At 42.9% G+C, this 16,413-nt stretch overlaps 1 protein-coding gene across 1 annotated transcript in view; it reads left to right on the top strand.

Annotated features, from left to right (window-relative positions):
* The window catches only part of PRKCH (protein kinase C eta), a 244,505-nt gene that overhangs the window by 58,885 nt on the left and 169,207 nt on the right, over positions 1 to 16,413 (top strand). The window contains exon 2 of the mRNA XM_006161771.3: positions 13,262 to 13,325. Within this exon, the coding sequence (XP_006161833.1) occupies positions 13,262 to 13,325 (64 nt within the window). The remainder of the gene's footprint in view (positions 1 to 13,261; positions 13,326 to 16,413) is intronic.

Below are 16,413 nucleotides of genomic sequence, written 5' to 3' on the forward strand. Positions count from 1 at the left end.
CAAAAATAACCTAGCATCTGTGGCAAAACTTAGCAGACCCTCCCTCACCTAATATTCCTCCTTTCTTATGGGGGAGACTTACCATAGGGATACAAAGGCATGCCGGCCAGCTCCCAGACTTGGGGAAAACGGAAGGAGACAGTGAGGCCACTGAGCAGCAAGAGTGGGCCGAGTATATTCTTGACCTTCAGCTGGGGTCAGATAGACACCTACCTGCCCCTTTTGCTTAATACCTCTTCCCTCTCTGACAAAGGAGAGTATGTTCCTTTTCTGAAAGAGTCTACCTGGCAGAAAGGAGAGGAGACGGGCTCACACAGTAAGGGCCCTTTTGAAGTGTTCTTTGACATGGGGGGATACATAGCATGGGCAGTGCACGTAAGCGGGGTGGTTCCTTTCTCTCTCATCAGGGTCCGCTCGGGTATGAGCTCCTTAGGGAGCCTTAGTGGAGGTGAAGGAACGCGCCTTCTTAGCTCTGGAGGGCAGAGTCTTGCTGGCAGTCTGGTTCTATTCCCAGTCCTCTGTTGGTTTCCAGGACCGGGGTTTGACTTCTTCAGGCGCAGTTCTGTACCTCTCCATGGACTGGACAGATCCCTTCAGCGCATCTGTCCTCATTTACAGGGGAGGTGCCACATAGGCCTTGCAGTACAGAATTAAACGACCTGGGAGATGAATGGGAAGGATTTGTAGTGGAATGTTTTGAAGAGCATTCTTTCTTTAATTGATGCTTCCAGTCCCTCAGATATTGGAGTCAAAGACTGAGACACACGCACACCCCTGTAATACACAGCAGCCCATTTCTCCCCTTAGCACTGTCTTAGGCAGGGACAAAAGACTTGACTCTTCAGAGGGATCCAGTCTAGACTATTTTTCCTTCTTCTTCTTTTTTTTTTTTTTTTTACATACTAGCAGAGAGACTTTAAAAAATTGATTTTAACCCAGAAGAGTTTTACTTTTGCCAGAAGATACACTTTTTATGCTAGACCATGGTTTATAGTGACCTTGTAGGTGTGTGATGGTGGAGATGGGAAAGAATAATTATAAGCCTTTAGTATATGTTTTAGATATAGATTCTTTAGTAAAGTCTTCAAACATCTTTACTTGCTCTGTGGAATTCAGAAAGTACTTCTGACTTGGAACCAGACTATTAGATATGAAAAGGACTTAAAGGCCTGGGCCACACCTCATTTCCTAGATGCAGAGCAGATACCCTGCCCCAGTGGCAGGTAGACAGTGCCAGGTTCAGATCCCAGCCTGGGGCTCCTTCCTCATTCTCCTCTCTGACCTCACATAGGGCCCAGATTTAGCAGGATGATGGATAGACCAAGGATTAATCACTAAACAATGACAGTGTTTGCCTTCATCTTAAATCAGTCCGATTTGATAAGCTTTACTCCCTCCCCCTTCTTTAACTGCTAGAGAGTACACATGTGAGTGAGGAGCGAGACACAGAGAACCCTCTAATGGATATCGTCATGCTGCAGTCCCCTTTCTTCCATTTCTCCATCCTGTCAGGAGTTGTGGTACACAGGTACACATATCTGGTGTGTTTTGCAGGCTGCCAAGGCTGGGATTTGAACTTCAGTCAGCTGTGTGGATCTGGCTTTCTATGCGCAGGGCTTAACTGATAGGCTAAGGGGCCAGTCCAATAAGCCCCCTTTCCCTGTTTGGTTTTGCCTTCAACGTTGGTCATTTTTGATCTGTGATACTTCTTAGTGTATATTCAGCACATGCACCCTAGTCTGATGGTTAGATGAAAGTAGCAGATCGGCAGGGAGGTAGTGTTTGCCTCACTCACCACTGCCCCTTCCTTTAAAGTCCCTCCATGGGGAGGGCATGCGTGCATCTGCAGCACATGACGCTGACTCCGGCTCTCCGGAGCTGACTAATGGGATCCCAACTGCTGCTGCAGTTTTGGCCCCAGCACAGAATCACCATGCTTAGAGCTCCTGCCTCATGCCTCCGTTAGGAGTGAAACTGTCAAGCTGGGGTGATAGTGTCCCCCTCTGCCCTTAGCATAGGGGAACCAAGGCTGAACACTAAGGGCTGACCATCGTCAGGGAGCACTCTCAAGTGTGGATGGCATGAGTCTTGCCTGGGCTCCTGGGGAAATGGATAATGTGATGACCTCATGTGCCAGAAGCCAGGGCAGGCTGGCTTCAGGTTGAACAGAAGCAGCAGACAGACCTGCAGGCAGATGCAGTCCCAGCAACCTCAAGGGAGAGTGGTGTAGCACTGGCGTGGAATCTTCTCCGTGTCTGAATCTCAGCTTGGTTTTCACTGCTGGTACGGTCTTGGCTGATCTGATAACCTTATCTGTACAATGGTGAGGGTGATACTTTGCAGGGGATGAAGGTGAGAGATAATGGAGGCCAAGCACTTAGCAGGGCTTCAGCACGTTGATAGAGCTCAAGATGTAGTTATTATAATTTAAAAACTACTGTAGGAGTCCTTTAAATAGTGTGCTCCCATACGTCCCCTCCTTTTTCTTTTTCTGTTTTTTGGCTATAGGGCATCTGTGCTTCCAGAGAGAGACAGTGAAAGAGGGAAAATAAGGAAGCACCCTCTCCCTACCCCACTCCGGGGGGGATGGCCATACCATAATCCCTTCTCCATTTTCCTCTTGGGATTTTGGACATGCACACACATGCCCGGTGTTATTTTTTGTTTTTAGAGAGTTTTTTATTATAGGGCATGTGCACTCACCAGAGAGACACAGAGAGATAGAGAGACAGAAAGGGAGAACCCCCCCCGGGGGGGGATGGTCACGCTGCAATCCCTTTTCCAGTCTCCTCTTGGGATTTTGGGCACGCATGCACATGTGCCTGGCATGGGTTTCAAACTGCTGGGTCTGGGACTTGAACCACAGGTAGATTCCATATGGGAGTCCAGCGATGTAACCATTATGCCATCTGCTGGTCCCTCCCCGGTGTTTTTCAGGCTACCAGGTTCAGGAGTATAATTATGCAGTCAACCATGTGGGATCCAGCTGCTTTAACCATGTCACCCTGTCATTTTATTCTTTCTTTAAAGAGGTTTTTGTCTTAGGGCACATGTACTCACCAGAGAGAGAGAGAGAGACAGAGACAGTGAGAGGGAAAGTGAGAAATCATCCCCCTAGGGGGGATGACCAAGCCACAATCTCTTTTCTCCATTCTCCTTCCACGATCTTGGGTATGCTGTAGTGTGAGTGTCAAGCCACCTGGTCTGGGACTTGAACTCCATGTGGGAGTCCAGCAACATAACCACCACACCATCTGCTGGCCCCTGTTATCTTTATTATTAAAGAACACAATCATATCTCTGGGGACCAGCAGTTAGCGTAATGGCTATGTCGCTGGACTCCCACGTAGTCAACCGTGGTTTGCGTCCTGGACCTGGTGGCTTAAACTTACACTGGGTGCATGTACGTGCATGCCCAAGATCCCGAGAGGAGAATCGAGGAGAGGGGATTGCAGCATGGCCATCCCCCCGGGGGCTGATTTCTCACTCTTGGTCTCTCTGTCTCTCTCTGTCTGGTGAGCACATGTGCCCTATAGCAAAAACCTCTCCAACAAAAGAAAAGAAAAGAAGCAAAAACAAAAACAAAAACAAAAAACCAGTCATATCTCTTATCAGTTATGGGTATAATCCTGTAAGAGTTGTTTTTTTTCCTGTACGAATTTGAACTCTTATTTTTATGCCTGACAGTATCAACTGGAAGAGAATTATGAAGTGCTTTACCATGTTCTCAGGTTCCTTTGCTATTTATCCCCAGAGTCAGACTTAGAAAAGCTATAGAAGAGAGCCAGCTCCTCAAGAATTTGAATTGTGTTAACGCCTCTTATCACAGAGGAGTTCAAGGTCAAGAGAGTCAAGGTCAGCCTTCTACCTTTGTCCAAATAAAGGATAGTTTTTTCTTTTAACATGCTAGAGTCCTTTGCTTATTCTAGCTGAGATGAATATTGAGCAGAGGTTTCCTGTCTGTGATCAATTCTAATGCCTTTTGTGAAAGGAAATGGTTGTAAATGATTACTAGTTAATTAAATGAGTGTTTCCCTTGAGTCCTGGGTGCAGGCTTTTTACCCTAGTCTGTTTAGAATCATGGAACATTAGAGCTAGAGAGTTTTTAGACAGCCTCTCAATTCTTGGATCAGGAGACTGAGCCAAGGGTATAAGTGATTTGTTCAACTTCTGTAAAGTGATGCCAAGGCAGGGAAAACATTGCCAGAGTGTAAGGGTAGGGTGCTAGAGATCCAGTGTGGGTATCCAGCTAACCTAATAGTTCCTAAGCAGTGGACTGTCGGAGTCCTTATGTCACTGGTATTTGTCAGAGCTATCTTGGCATGATTTTATTGTTCACAAAGTGCTATCACTTATTTTATCTTGTAGTAGTTATCATCTGTAGTTTATAAGTGGAAAAAATTGAGATAAGTCAATGATCTTCCTATTCAGCTCATTAGATCAAATAAGTAGATACTGGTTAAGTGATTACTTGGTTGAAGGAACTATAATAGATTCCTTGAGGACATCAGAGTCAGATCTTGCTAGAATAGAGCTTATATAGACTTATTGCAAGTAATAGACTATAAATATGTGCTTAACTATTGGTTCAAGAGAAGATAAGTTTTAAGATAATAGTTGAGATAAGCATTTTGAAACCAGAGGGGTCCATGTGAATGTCAAGGCCTTCTAGGCAACAGTTTCTTCTTTCTGCTCCAGAAGCTGTGTCATCTTCCCTAGGTGTGTTCTGTTATCCAGCTACCTGCAGCCTTAGGGAGCTACTCTGGGAAGTGTTAGCATCTGGCACTGGTCCTGACCCTCTGAGTAATGCAGTAAAGGTTTGAATGGATGAATACTTAGGTGAAACGAAGAGAGCCAGGCTTTCTAAGCAGAGAAAACAGCAACCAGCAGGAGCAGAGGTGTGGCTGTGCAGTAGAAGGAGGAGACAAGCCTGATGAGAAGAGCGTGTTCAAAGAATGAGATTTTCTGAAACAGGTTTGGATAGACTATTTGGGAAGGCAGTGAGAGTGAGTCCAGGTGGCCCTGGGAGGTGCTCAAGGCTTTGATGGGGAAAAGTTGATGGAAGTAGTATGAAAGGGCTTGTGGGTAGTTAGGTGTGGATTTTTAAAAAATTTGTTTGCTTTTGGTGAGGATGTTGTTGACTAGAGGAAGACAGATGAGCAAGAGGGGACCCTAGAGACAGGGATCTTCAAGTGATGGCAGGGAAAAGTGTGGATTGTCATCATGCATCTAGCCAGAGTGGTTCCAGGAAGCCTGGAAATCAAGAATGGTGACTCTGGGGACCAGCAGTTAGTGTAATGGCTATGTCGCTGAACTCCTATGTAGTCAACCACGGTTCGAGTCCTGGACCTGGTGGCTTAAACTCACACCAGGCGTGTGTGCGTGCGTGCCCAAGATCCAGAGAGGAGAATGGAGTAGAAGGGATTGTGGTGTGGCCATCCCCCCTGGGGGGTGATTTCTCGCTTTCTATCTCTCTGTCTCTGTCTTTCTGGCAAGCACACATGCCCTATAGCAAAAACCTCTCCAAAAAAGAAAACAAGAATGGTGGCTCTAGTGATTCAGAGATGACATCTGGAAGCCTTAGGAAGAAAACAGAACTAGAGTCATTTAAAGCTAGAAGTCACCCTCTCAGAGAACATCTAACTCAGGGGTCTCAGTTGGTGGTTCCTGGTCTGGCTCTGTCTGAATCACCGGTGGAAGTTTGACAAACAGCAAATGAGAGCATCTTTCTCTAGACCCCTTTTGATTTCCCCCAAAAATTCAAAATCAGTGATTGCTGGTGGGGCCTTGGTTTCTTTCTTCTTACCCATGATTCTGTGGTACTGAGAAGATGAATGGCTTACCCAAAGTCACAGAACAGTTTAGGACAATTAGCGTTCAACCTAAGTCTTCTCTGGTGCTGCTCTTATTCACCCATAGTTCTAGTCAGTTCAGATAGGAGGTGAAGTAGTTGGGGCAGCACCAGTTTTTCAAATGGGCACAAGATTTATTCCTTCTCTGAGGAGAATACTTGGGACGCTGAACTCCTATGTAGTCAACCACGGTTCGAGTCCTGGACCTGGTGGCTTAAACTCACACCAGGCGTGTGTGCGTGCGTGCCCAAGATCCAGAGAGGAGAATGGAGTAGAAGGGATTGTGGTGTGGCCATCCCCCCTGGGGGGTGATTTCTCGCTTTCTATCTCTCTGTCTCTGTCTTTCTGGCAAGCACACATGCCCTATAGCAAAAACCTCTCCAAAAAAGAAAACAAGAATGGTGGCTCTAGTGATTCAGAGATGACATCTGGAAGCCTTAGGAAGAAAACAGAACTAGAGTCATTTAAAGCTAGAAGTCACCCTCTCAGAGAACATCTAACTCAGGGGTCTCAGTTGGTGGTTCCTGGTCTGGCTCTGTCTGAATCACCGGTGGAAGTTTGACAAACAGCAAATGAGAGCATCTTTCTCTAGACCCCTTTTGATTTCCCCCAAAAATTCAAAATCAGTGATTGCTGGTGGGGCCTTGGTTTCTTTCTTCTTACCCATGATTCTGTGGTACTGAGAAGATGAATGGCTTACCCAAAGTCACAGAACAGTTTAGGACAATTAGCGTTCAACCTAAGTCTTCTCTGGTGCTGCTCTTATTCACCCATAGTTCTAGTCAGTTCAGATAGGAGGTGAAGTAGTTGGGGCAGCACCAGTTTTTCAAATGGGCACAAGATTTATTCCTTCTCTGAGGAGAATACTTGGGACTAGAACTCAAAGGAGAGGTGGCTCTGAAGGCCAGTGTTGCAAATCCTCCTCATTGTCTGTTTTGTTATGGCATCCTGATGGGTGTGAGGGGCTCTCTCTTTGTGTTTTGGATTTGCATTTCTATTATGGCTAATGATGTTGAGGGTTTTTTTGTTTTGTTTTGTTTTGTTTTCATGTGCCTTGTTGGTCAGTTGTACGCCTTCTTTTCTTTCTTTCTTTTCTTTTTTTATTTTTTTTTTGCCATAACATGCATATAGTTGCTAGAGAGAGCCAGAGAGACAATGAGAAAGAGAGAAGTCACCCCTCCCCTCCATGAAAGATGGCTATACCACAATCCCTTTTCCTCCATTCTTCTCTTGGGATTTGGGGCACGTACATACATGCACCTGATATTATTTTCAAGCTCCTGGGTCCAGGACTTGAAGTGCATGTGGAAATCCATTGCCTTAACCATCATGCCACCTGCTGGCACCAGCTGTATATCTTCTTTGGAGATATGTCTATTTAAATTCTTGGTATGTTTTAGAAATTGGATTTTTATTTTTGTTATTGAGTTGTAAGAGTTTGAAAAACTATATTCTGATTGCAAATTCTTTAGTAGACATGATTTATAAATTATAAGTATTTATAAGCATTTATATTTTCTCCCATTCTGTGGATTGTCTTTTTACTTTGTTAATAGTAACAAAAACTTTGTTACAAAACTTTTGTAACACAAAAGTTTTAATTTTGATGTTTTATAATTTATCAAAAAAATTCTTTTGGTCACTTATACTTTTGATATTGTATCTAAGAAACAACAGCCTGGGACCAGCAAATGGCATAATGGTTAAGTTACTGGACTCCCACGTGGCCAACCATGGTTCAAGTCCTGGACCCAGAGGCTTGAAATTTATGCCAGGCACGTTTTATCCAAAATCCCGAGAAGAGAATGGAGGATAGGGGATTGCAGTATGACCATCCTCTTGGAGGGGTGATTTCTCACTTTCTGTCTCTCTGGCAAGTACCCTGTTGCAAATATATATATATATATTTACTTCTGTTTTCTTCTAAGAGTTTTATGGTTTTAGCTCTTACAGTTACACCTTTGATCTACTTCGAGTGAATGCTTACATATCTTAAGAGGTAGGAGTCCATCTTCATTCTTTTGCATGTGACTGTCCAGCTGTCATAGGACCATTAGTCAGTAGTTTGTTCATTTCTGTGTGTGTCTGTACTAGACTCTGACCTTGGCTGTGTTCTGTTGGGCATTTGGTTAGTACCTTAGATGATAACGTAGCTAACCTGTAACCCTGATTCAAAGAATCATAAAACTGAGAAGAGTTAATGAACTAACTGTTCTGGTGAGCTTGAGACCTAGAACAATAAGCTGAAATGCTGCCCCCCCAGCCCCCTGCCGCCCACCAAAAAAAAAAAAAAAAACAAGTGCTTAGTTATTTTTTTGGGGGGGGATGGGTTTGGGTCTAACCACCGCAAGAGCAGGATGTGAGAAGCAAAGCCTTATTGCTCATCAAGGAGATGCAGAGGTTCCAGTTGACTGCAAACTCAGGCTGGGTCTCTGAGGTGTCTCAAAATGCCCAGGTGGGGACCAGCAGTTAGTGTAATGACTATGTTGCTGGACTCCCACGTAGTTGACCGCGGTGAGTCCCAGACACGGTGGCTTAAACGCACGCCGGGCGTGTGTGCGTGCATGCCTGTGATCCCGAGAGGAGAATGGAGAAGGGATTGTGGCGTGACCATCCCCCCTGGGGGGTGATTTCTCGCTTTCTGTCTCTCTGTCTCTCTCTGTCTGTCTGGCGAGCGCACGCGCCCTATAGCAAAAACCTCTCAAAAAAAAAAAAAATTGCCCAGGCAGTCTAGGTGCACCAATAAGTGCACCACCGCTGTCAAGGTAAATGTTGGTGGCAGTCTTGCTCTTCCCTGTGAGGGCCAGGTCACACTCTCAGGCTAAAGTTCACTCTTTAATGGGGTTATGGGGAAATGAGAGCACAACCAGAACAGTGAAGAGGTAGAAAGCCATGTCCTACATGAAGCTGCTGAAGGAGCTGGGGATATCCATGTTTGTTATTTTTTACTCATTTGTCCTACAAGTCATTTTATGTGCAAGGCAAGGTCCTCGAGTTCAGAGTACAGTGACTACAATGTGATGCAGGTTCTTGGAGTCTTCTCCATAATGGGAATGAACTTGCCCACCTGTCTAAAAGAAGTCTGGGAAGATCTCCCTGTACAGATGAGTTTTGAGTTGAGTCTTGGTAGATAAATAGGTGTCTGACAAGTAGAAAGAGAAGAAAGGGTTTTCCAACCAGAGGTTCAGACAGACAACTTGAAATGTGTAGAGTTTGATGTCATTCCCCAGTATGCTGCCTGATCTATAATATGTTTGAATAGACGGACATAGGGTAGGCGCCAGCTCCAAGCCAGTCATCCTAGCTGGGGAAATTCAGTGCTCTGATTGGTCAGGCCTGGGTCACAGGTCTAGTCTGAAACTAGGGGTAGAATCCCAGTGGAACCATTTGGACTACATATGAGGAAGAGGTAGTTGTCCAATAAAGCTCAAGGGCTGCTGTTTGCAGGAGTGGGAATGTTTGTTCCAGCTAGAGGAACAGTGTCTTCTAGAGCTGTAGAGGACAGAATGAGGGTTAGCGAGTGGAAATTGCTGGCCTTACTACTTTTTTGTTCAGAGGGAAATATCTTTCTATGGAGTACAGGGATGAAATACGCCAGCTGTTGAGGCAGTGAGTTGACTGGCCCTCCATGCAGTCACCATGAGTAAGGGACAGCAGCCTTTGTATGGATGGAACAGAGAACCTCTAGCATCATCTTTTCCAAACTGGTTTATCTGTACCTTAAAACCCAGTATCCTGGGGCCAGCAGGGCATGTGGGTTATGATGCTGGACTCCTACATGGCTGACCATGTTGGTGACCTTGACCCCGTGGCTTAAAACTCACGCCAGGCGCGCGTGTGTGTGTGTGTGCGCGCGTGCACGCATGCTGTCTCTGTCTCTCTCCAGCAAGCACGGAGACTGGAGAAGAGAGGATTGTAGCGTGTCCATTGTCCTGGTGGAGGGGTGATTTCTCACTTTCCTTTTCTCTGTCTCTGTCTCTCTCCAGCAAGCACGCATACACTATGGCAAAAAACTAAAAAACAAAACAAAACAAAGTGTATCTTTATATGTGCATGCAAAACTACAAGCAATAATTTCATGAGACAGTGCTGTTCCTTTCTACTTGTGGCATGTTCATATTTTCTGTCCTACTTTGTTTTATTTAAAAATTCCTGTTGGTATGCTGGAGAGTAACATAGCGGTAAAATAAGGGGCTCTGCAAGTCTAACCCACATGGGAAGGTTCTGGGTTCATATCTGCAGACCTCCTTGAGTATACGGGGCTTGCTCGTTCCCATGGTCTGGGGATGCCTGGGGCTGACTAAAATTGGGGTGAATTACAGAACCAAGGCCTTTTGGAGGTACTTTCTCTCTCTCTTCTCTCTTGTTCAACCAAGAAAGAGAGAAACAAAAACTTCTCATTACGTGCAACCCATTAAATTGTTTTCATGTCTCTCCAGTGAGTTTGTAAACCTGCAGGTCGTAAAGCCCTGTTCTGAGACCTGGTATCTTAGCCTGTCTGTCCTACATGGACAAGGCTTGAAGATGATTTTGAACCTGGCTTTTCTATGATGATGGTGGTATAGGTCAAAAATGAGGACGCAAACCTGGCCTACCTGTGGGAGCTCCTGATTCTAAGTGGTGGAATCTCCTACTCTATCAGAACAGCTCCTGACATGGAGGAGTAGAGCTCCTTTCTCTGCAGGCCCTCAGGGCAGAGTGGCAGGGAGTTTACAGGCCGGCTGTGGTCTACAGGATGGTGGAGGCGGCCGGCAGTTTGTCTGTCCAGAGGCTGGCAGCAACCACTCTGTTCCAGCAGCAGTTTATGTTGTGAGGTCGAATGTGTGTGTCTGTGTGTGTTCTCTGCCAGGCCTTTTATTGAAGGTGAGGGAGTGGCTTTTAAAAATAACATATTTTTGACTTGAAACAAGTCAAGACAGAGTGGAGACAATTAGAGACTGACATCCTGTTTAGTCATCTCTTGAGAGAGCTCTATTTTCAGAACTGTTTTATAAAGGTTCACAAGTGGTGGTAAGATAGTTCAGGGAATGTTAAGTTAGCAGTAGTCATGATGCACATTAACTGATTTGAACGTGAACATGATTTACAATATGGTAACCACATTGGTAACAAATTTTATGTAGAGAAAGGGAGGTTTGTATAGCCAGGCTGTTATACAAGGGACTTCAAAGAGTTCATGGGAAAATGAAATTAAAGTATAAGTTTATTTTGTTGCAAAAAAATTAGAAATCCAAGCATTTTTCATAATATGCATTTCCCATGAACTTTTTGAAGAGCCTTCCTTTGGATAGGTAAAGCTTTCTGAGTCTATGCAAAACCAGTATTCTTTTTTTTGGGACAGGTTTTTGCTATAGGGTGTGCACACTTGCCAGAAGACAAAGAGACAGAGAGACAGAAAGTGAGAAATCACCCCCCTAGAGGGATGGCCAAGCCGCAATTCCTTCTTTTCCATTCTCCTCTTGGGATCTTGGGTGTGCACACACATGCGCCCGATATGAGTTTAAGCCACTGTGTCTGGGACTCGAACTGCAGTCGACTACATGGGACTCCCGTGACATAACCATTATGCCAACTGCTGGTCCCCAAAACAAGTATCTTTTAATTTGCAAAAGTATACAGTGTGAATTTTTTTTTTAGAGAGATTTTTGCTATAGGATGTGTGTACTCACTGGAGAGACAGAGATATAGAAAGAGAGAAATCATCCTTCAGGGGATGGCCATGCTGCAATCTCTTCTCCATTTTCCTCTTGGGATTTTGGGCATGCATGCACATGTGCCCAGCATGAGTTCTAAGCCACCAGGTTCGGGAATCAAACCACAGTTGACTATGTGGGAGTCCAGCTACGTAAACATTACATCATCTGCTAGTCCCTATAGTGTAAGCATTTAAAATATGTGGTGGTGATGTAGGGAAGCCCAATGTATTTTAAAATTGTTTTCAGAATTTGTTCACTTGTAAGTACAATCCAAACAGTAAATAGTACTGTTAAAATTCTTTGAGATCATGTGGCAGAAGCCATGTCAGGAATGCTGAGTGATTGATGCCATAGACTTCCAGATGAGGACATTGAGGCTTGCGGTGGGCAGAGCCCTGTCCAGTGTTCAGAGCCAGCTATGGTGGAATCAGACTGGGATGCGTGGTTAAGACTAGTGTGGGGCTCTTTCTTCTGTACCACATGAATTGCAGCTTATTCCCAAAATGACCATCCCTATCTATCCTGAGTTTTTCTTGATCTTCTTTCAGATAAAAGGTAAAAGGCAGAAATAGAGCCATGGGCTCAATCTGACAAGATTTATTTATTCAAGGACGATTATAAATTCATGTGTTTGGGTCCATAAAAACCTCACAATGCAAATGTAGAGGTGTTCATGGATAACAAGGTTAGCGTCCAGCAGGAAGAGCACAGGGCCTGCCTACCTGGCAATTACAGTGGTGCTAAGAACAGATCTGGAAAGCGCTGTTCCATCCCAGCCACCATATTGTACAAGTGCGTTTGGGAAACTGGAATGGATGCAAAAAGTGGGACTATGTGAGAAGACTTCAAACTGCCTCCTTTGCAGAGTGAATGTCTTGAAGTCTTTACTGAGGGGTACCTTTAAGGAGTGTCAGTACTCGCATAAACAGTCAACAATGGGACATGTAAAATTCCTCAACTTCCTTCCCCTGTGCTTCCTTCAGACTGACTAGAGTGGGGCCACTTGGTGCTAAGTGCTAATTAAATGCTCTGTGCTGCAGGTCCCATGTGGAAAATCCCCAAATTCATGTCCTGAATCCTCCCTGTACACACCAGGATCTCATGCCTGTGATTCAGGTTGACGGAGGCTGCAGGTAGATTGTGGAGTGAAGACCCTATGGGGGGTGCCCCTTTGTCTGTCTGTCTCTCTCTCATGGAAGGAATAAGTAAACTTAATAAAGAAAAAGATTGACTAGACTTTGGTGAAAATATATAGACAGAGACTTTTGTACTTTTGACTCCATAAAACGAGAGATTTGTGGTTGGCCATGCCACATTTGTCCATTACCCAGGTGTCTCTCTCTCCCATATACTTGCCACATTATTTAGAAAATGTACTCTTAAAAGAAAAAGGCATAAAGCATGGTGCTCCACAAACAGTGAGCAAGCATATGAATGCTTCTATGTTACAAAGAGCTAAGAACAGAAAGGAATAAAATGGAAGAAAAAGGCAACTCTGAAAAAAATGTAGTTTCTTTTGGATTTGCTTTTCAACTTTTATAATTCCTTGAGCTTTCACTTTTTCCTTACCCTCCTGCTGTTTAATGAAAAGACTTAGGTTTGATTCATGACTGCACTTTACATGTTTAGGGCTTCTCTGTAAATCATTTAAGACGCACAAAAAGTACTTTAATATTAAAATGTAACATACTATTTTTTCCCCCTTTTTTTTAGGTGGATCTGGAGCCAGAAGGAAAAGTATTTGTGGTAATAACCTTAACTGGGAGTTTCACTGAAGGTAAGAATGAGTTTTGGGTGATTTCTGGTCTGTGTGTAATTTCACAGTTCATACTCAAGAGGGATTTCTTTCATGGAAATTACAAAAAAGGCATTTTGTAAAAGATGCTTAAGTTAGGATGGCTGGTATTTTGTTTCCCAATGGTCTGTTTGCCCAGGTAGCCAGATTAAATATATTTACTAAACCTGACAGTCTCATGTTTTATTTAATATATTCCCTCAGTTTTTGTTTTTATTCATCCTTCTCAGCTGATTTGAGTTTTGCTTCTTTTGGTTCATGCCTGTTAAACTGTATTTTAAATTTTTGGTTTTGTGCCTGTCTTTTTGTTTGCCCCTGAATGTTTATGAAGCAAATTTAGGGATTATATTCTCTTTTTTATAATTTCTATTTAATTCTTACCCTTTAAAGGGTTGTTTTTCATTCCCAAATCTAATTGAGATAAAACTTATATATAGTGAAATGAAAGATCAGTAGTGAACACTTTGAATTTTGACAAATGCCTACAAATAAGACCAGCAACCCAGTCCAAGATCTAGATGTTTCAATTACTGAAAGATTTCTTGAGCCCTTTCTCTGAGGCAGTAAATGTGAAGCTTCCTTCCACCATAATTGTAATGACGCAGCCCTTTTTTGGGTCTCTTTCTCTCATTCTGCATTATTTCTGTGAGGTCCACTAACACTGTGCTTATTAGTATTGTACTCATTTCTGTTGTTGAGTTGCATTCCATTATACAAACATAGCACTCGTTTGTTTTGCCATTCTCCTCTTGGTGGACTTTTGTTTTTTCCTTATTGCTGTTTATTATGAGTAATGTTTTGAAAAATATTCTTATGTATACATTTTTGTGAACATATATGTTCATTTTTCTTGGGTAAGTACCTAGCAGTGGAATTGCTGGGTAACTGAGTAGGTGAATGTTTAACTTCGTGAGAAACTCCCAAATGGATTTCTAAAGTGGTTGTATTATTGTGCTTGTACCGGCAGTGTAAGAGAGTTCTAGTTGTTTCATAGCCTCGCTGACCCTTGATGCAATTGTTCTTTTTAATTTTAGACATTAATGGATGTTAAATGGCATCCCGTGCTTTTAGTTAGCATTTCCCTAGTGTTGAACACTTTCCCATGTATTTACTGGTCTATGTAACAGAAGCATAAGTTCAAGTTTTTGGTCCTATTTTCTAAAATTGATTTTTTCCCCTTAATTGCTATTATTGATTTATGGGAGTTCCTTTTGTTTTTCTGGGCACAAGTCCTTTGTGAGGCATGCATATTATAAATACTTTCTCCCAGTCTGTCTTGTGTTTTCATTTTCCTAACAGAGTCCTTGAGGAGAAGTTGAAGTTTCTGTGAAGTTCAATTTATTTGCCTCTTCTTTCATAGTTCATACATTTTTTTGCCCTCTCTAGGAAATCTGCCTTTAATAGGGTCATTAAGATATTCTATTGTTTTTTTTCTAGAAGTTATAGTTTTATCTTTATGTTTAGGTCTATGCTTCTTCTTAATCTTTGTATGTGATGTGATAAAGAAGTTGAATTTTTTATTGTTGTACACGAATCCAGTTGTTTTAGCATCCTTTGTTGCAAAGACTTTCTTTTTTTTTCCTATTAAATTGCCTTGGAAACTTTGCTGAAAATAACTGGAGTATATATGTGGGTCTAGTTCTGGATAATCTGTTCTGGTGATTTGCTGGTCTGTCATGCTGGTATCACACTTTTTCTTCTGCCTTATTTTTTTTTTTTTAATATTTCTTACTGCATTTGTTTTTACGAAATATTTTATTTAACTTTATTTATTTATTTTTTTAATTTGACCGGTGTGGGGAGGGGAGAGAATATGAATGAGAAAGCAAGCCACCAGATCCGGGACTCAAACCATGGTCAGCCATGTAGGAATTCAGCACCCTTAACCACGAAGCCAGCTGCCAGCCCTCTTACTGTTGCTTTATAGTAGGTCTTTAAGCTTAATTAGTGTGAATCCTCCAGCTTTGGTTTTTTTTTTTTTTTTGGTGAGGTTTTTGCTTAGGCTGTGTGTATTCACCAGAGAGAGAGAGAGAGAGATAGTGAGAGGGAAAGTGAGAAATTAGCACCCAGGGGGTATGGCCATGCCATAATCCCTTCTCCTCCATTTTTCTCCCGGAACTTTGGCGCATATGCACTGGGCATGATTTTTAAGCCACCAGATCTGGGACTCAAACTTCTGTCAGCCATGTGGGAGTCCAGCAACAAAACCACTATACCATCTGCTGGCCCCAACTTCATTCTTTTTTGTTTATGTGTTTTAGGTTATTTTAGCTAGTCTCAGTATTTTGGATTTTGCTTTAGTTTTAGAGTCAGTTTACATATTTCCACATGTAGGCCTGCTGGATTTTGAGTCAAACTGTGTTGAATCTGTAGATGGACTTGAGGAGAATTGTTGTTTTAATCATTGTGAGCATCTTCAAATTTGTAAACATGGTATATCCATTTATTAGTCATCTTTTTTTTTTTTTTGGAGAGGTTTTCGCTATAGGGCTCGCCAGACAGACAGAGAGAGACATAGAGACAGAAAGTGAGAAATCACCCTCCAGAGGGGGTGGTCATGCTGCAATCCCTTCTCCTCCATTCTCCTCTTGGGATCTTGGGCATGCACGCACATGCGCCCGGCGTGAGTTTTAAGCCACTGGGTCCGGGATGCGAACCGTGGTCGACTACGTGGGAGTCCAGCGACATAGCCATTACGCTAACTACTGGTTCCCTTATTGGTTGTCTTTAATGTTGCTCAGCAATATAATCAGTACTTTAAATGTTATAAAATTTTCAACATAGAGGTCTTATGTATTGTTTTCAAAATATATTCCTAAATACAGTCATCTCTTGGTATCTATGTAGGATTAATTCCAGGATTCCCTAGGGCTCCAAAAATCCTCAGATATTCAAATTATTTTTATAATGTGGCATGTATTTGTATATAACCTAGACACATCTTCCTGTATACTTTAAATCATTTCTAGATTACTTATAAGTCATTTTAGCATCCTATGTAAGTGAAAAGAAAAACAGATAATTATCTTTAGTCTTAGGTCGTAGGGTAAGTCATGATGTATTTTTCCAT

This window comes from Tupaia chinensis, unplaced genomic scaffold (assembly GCF_000334495.1).
Source record: "Tupaia chinensis unplaced genomic scaffold, TupChi_1.0 Scaffold138921_1, whole genome shotgun sequence".
Taxonomy (NCBI): Eukaryota; Metazoa; Chordata; class Mammalia; order Scandentia; family Tupaiidae; genus Tupaia; species Tupaia belangeri.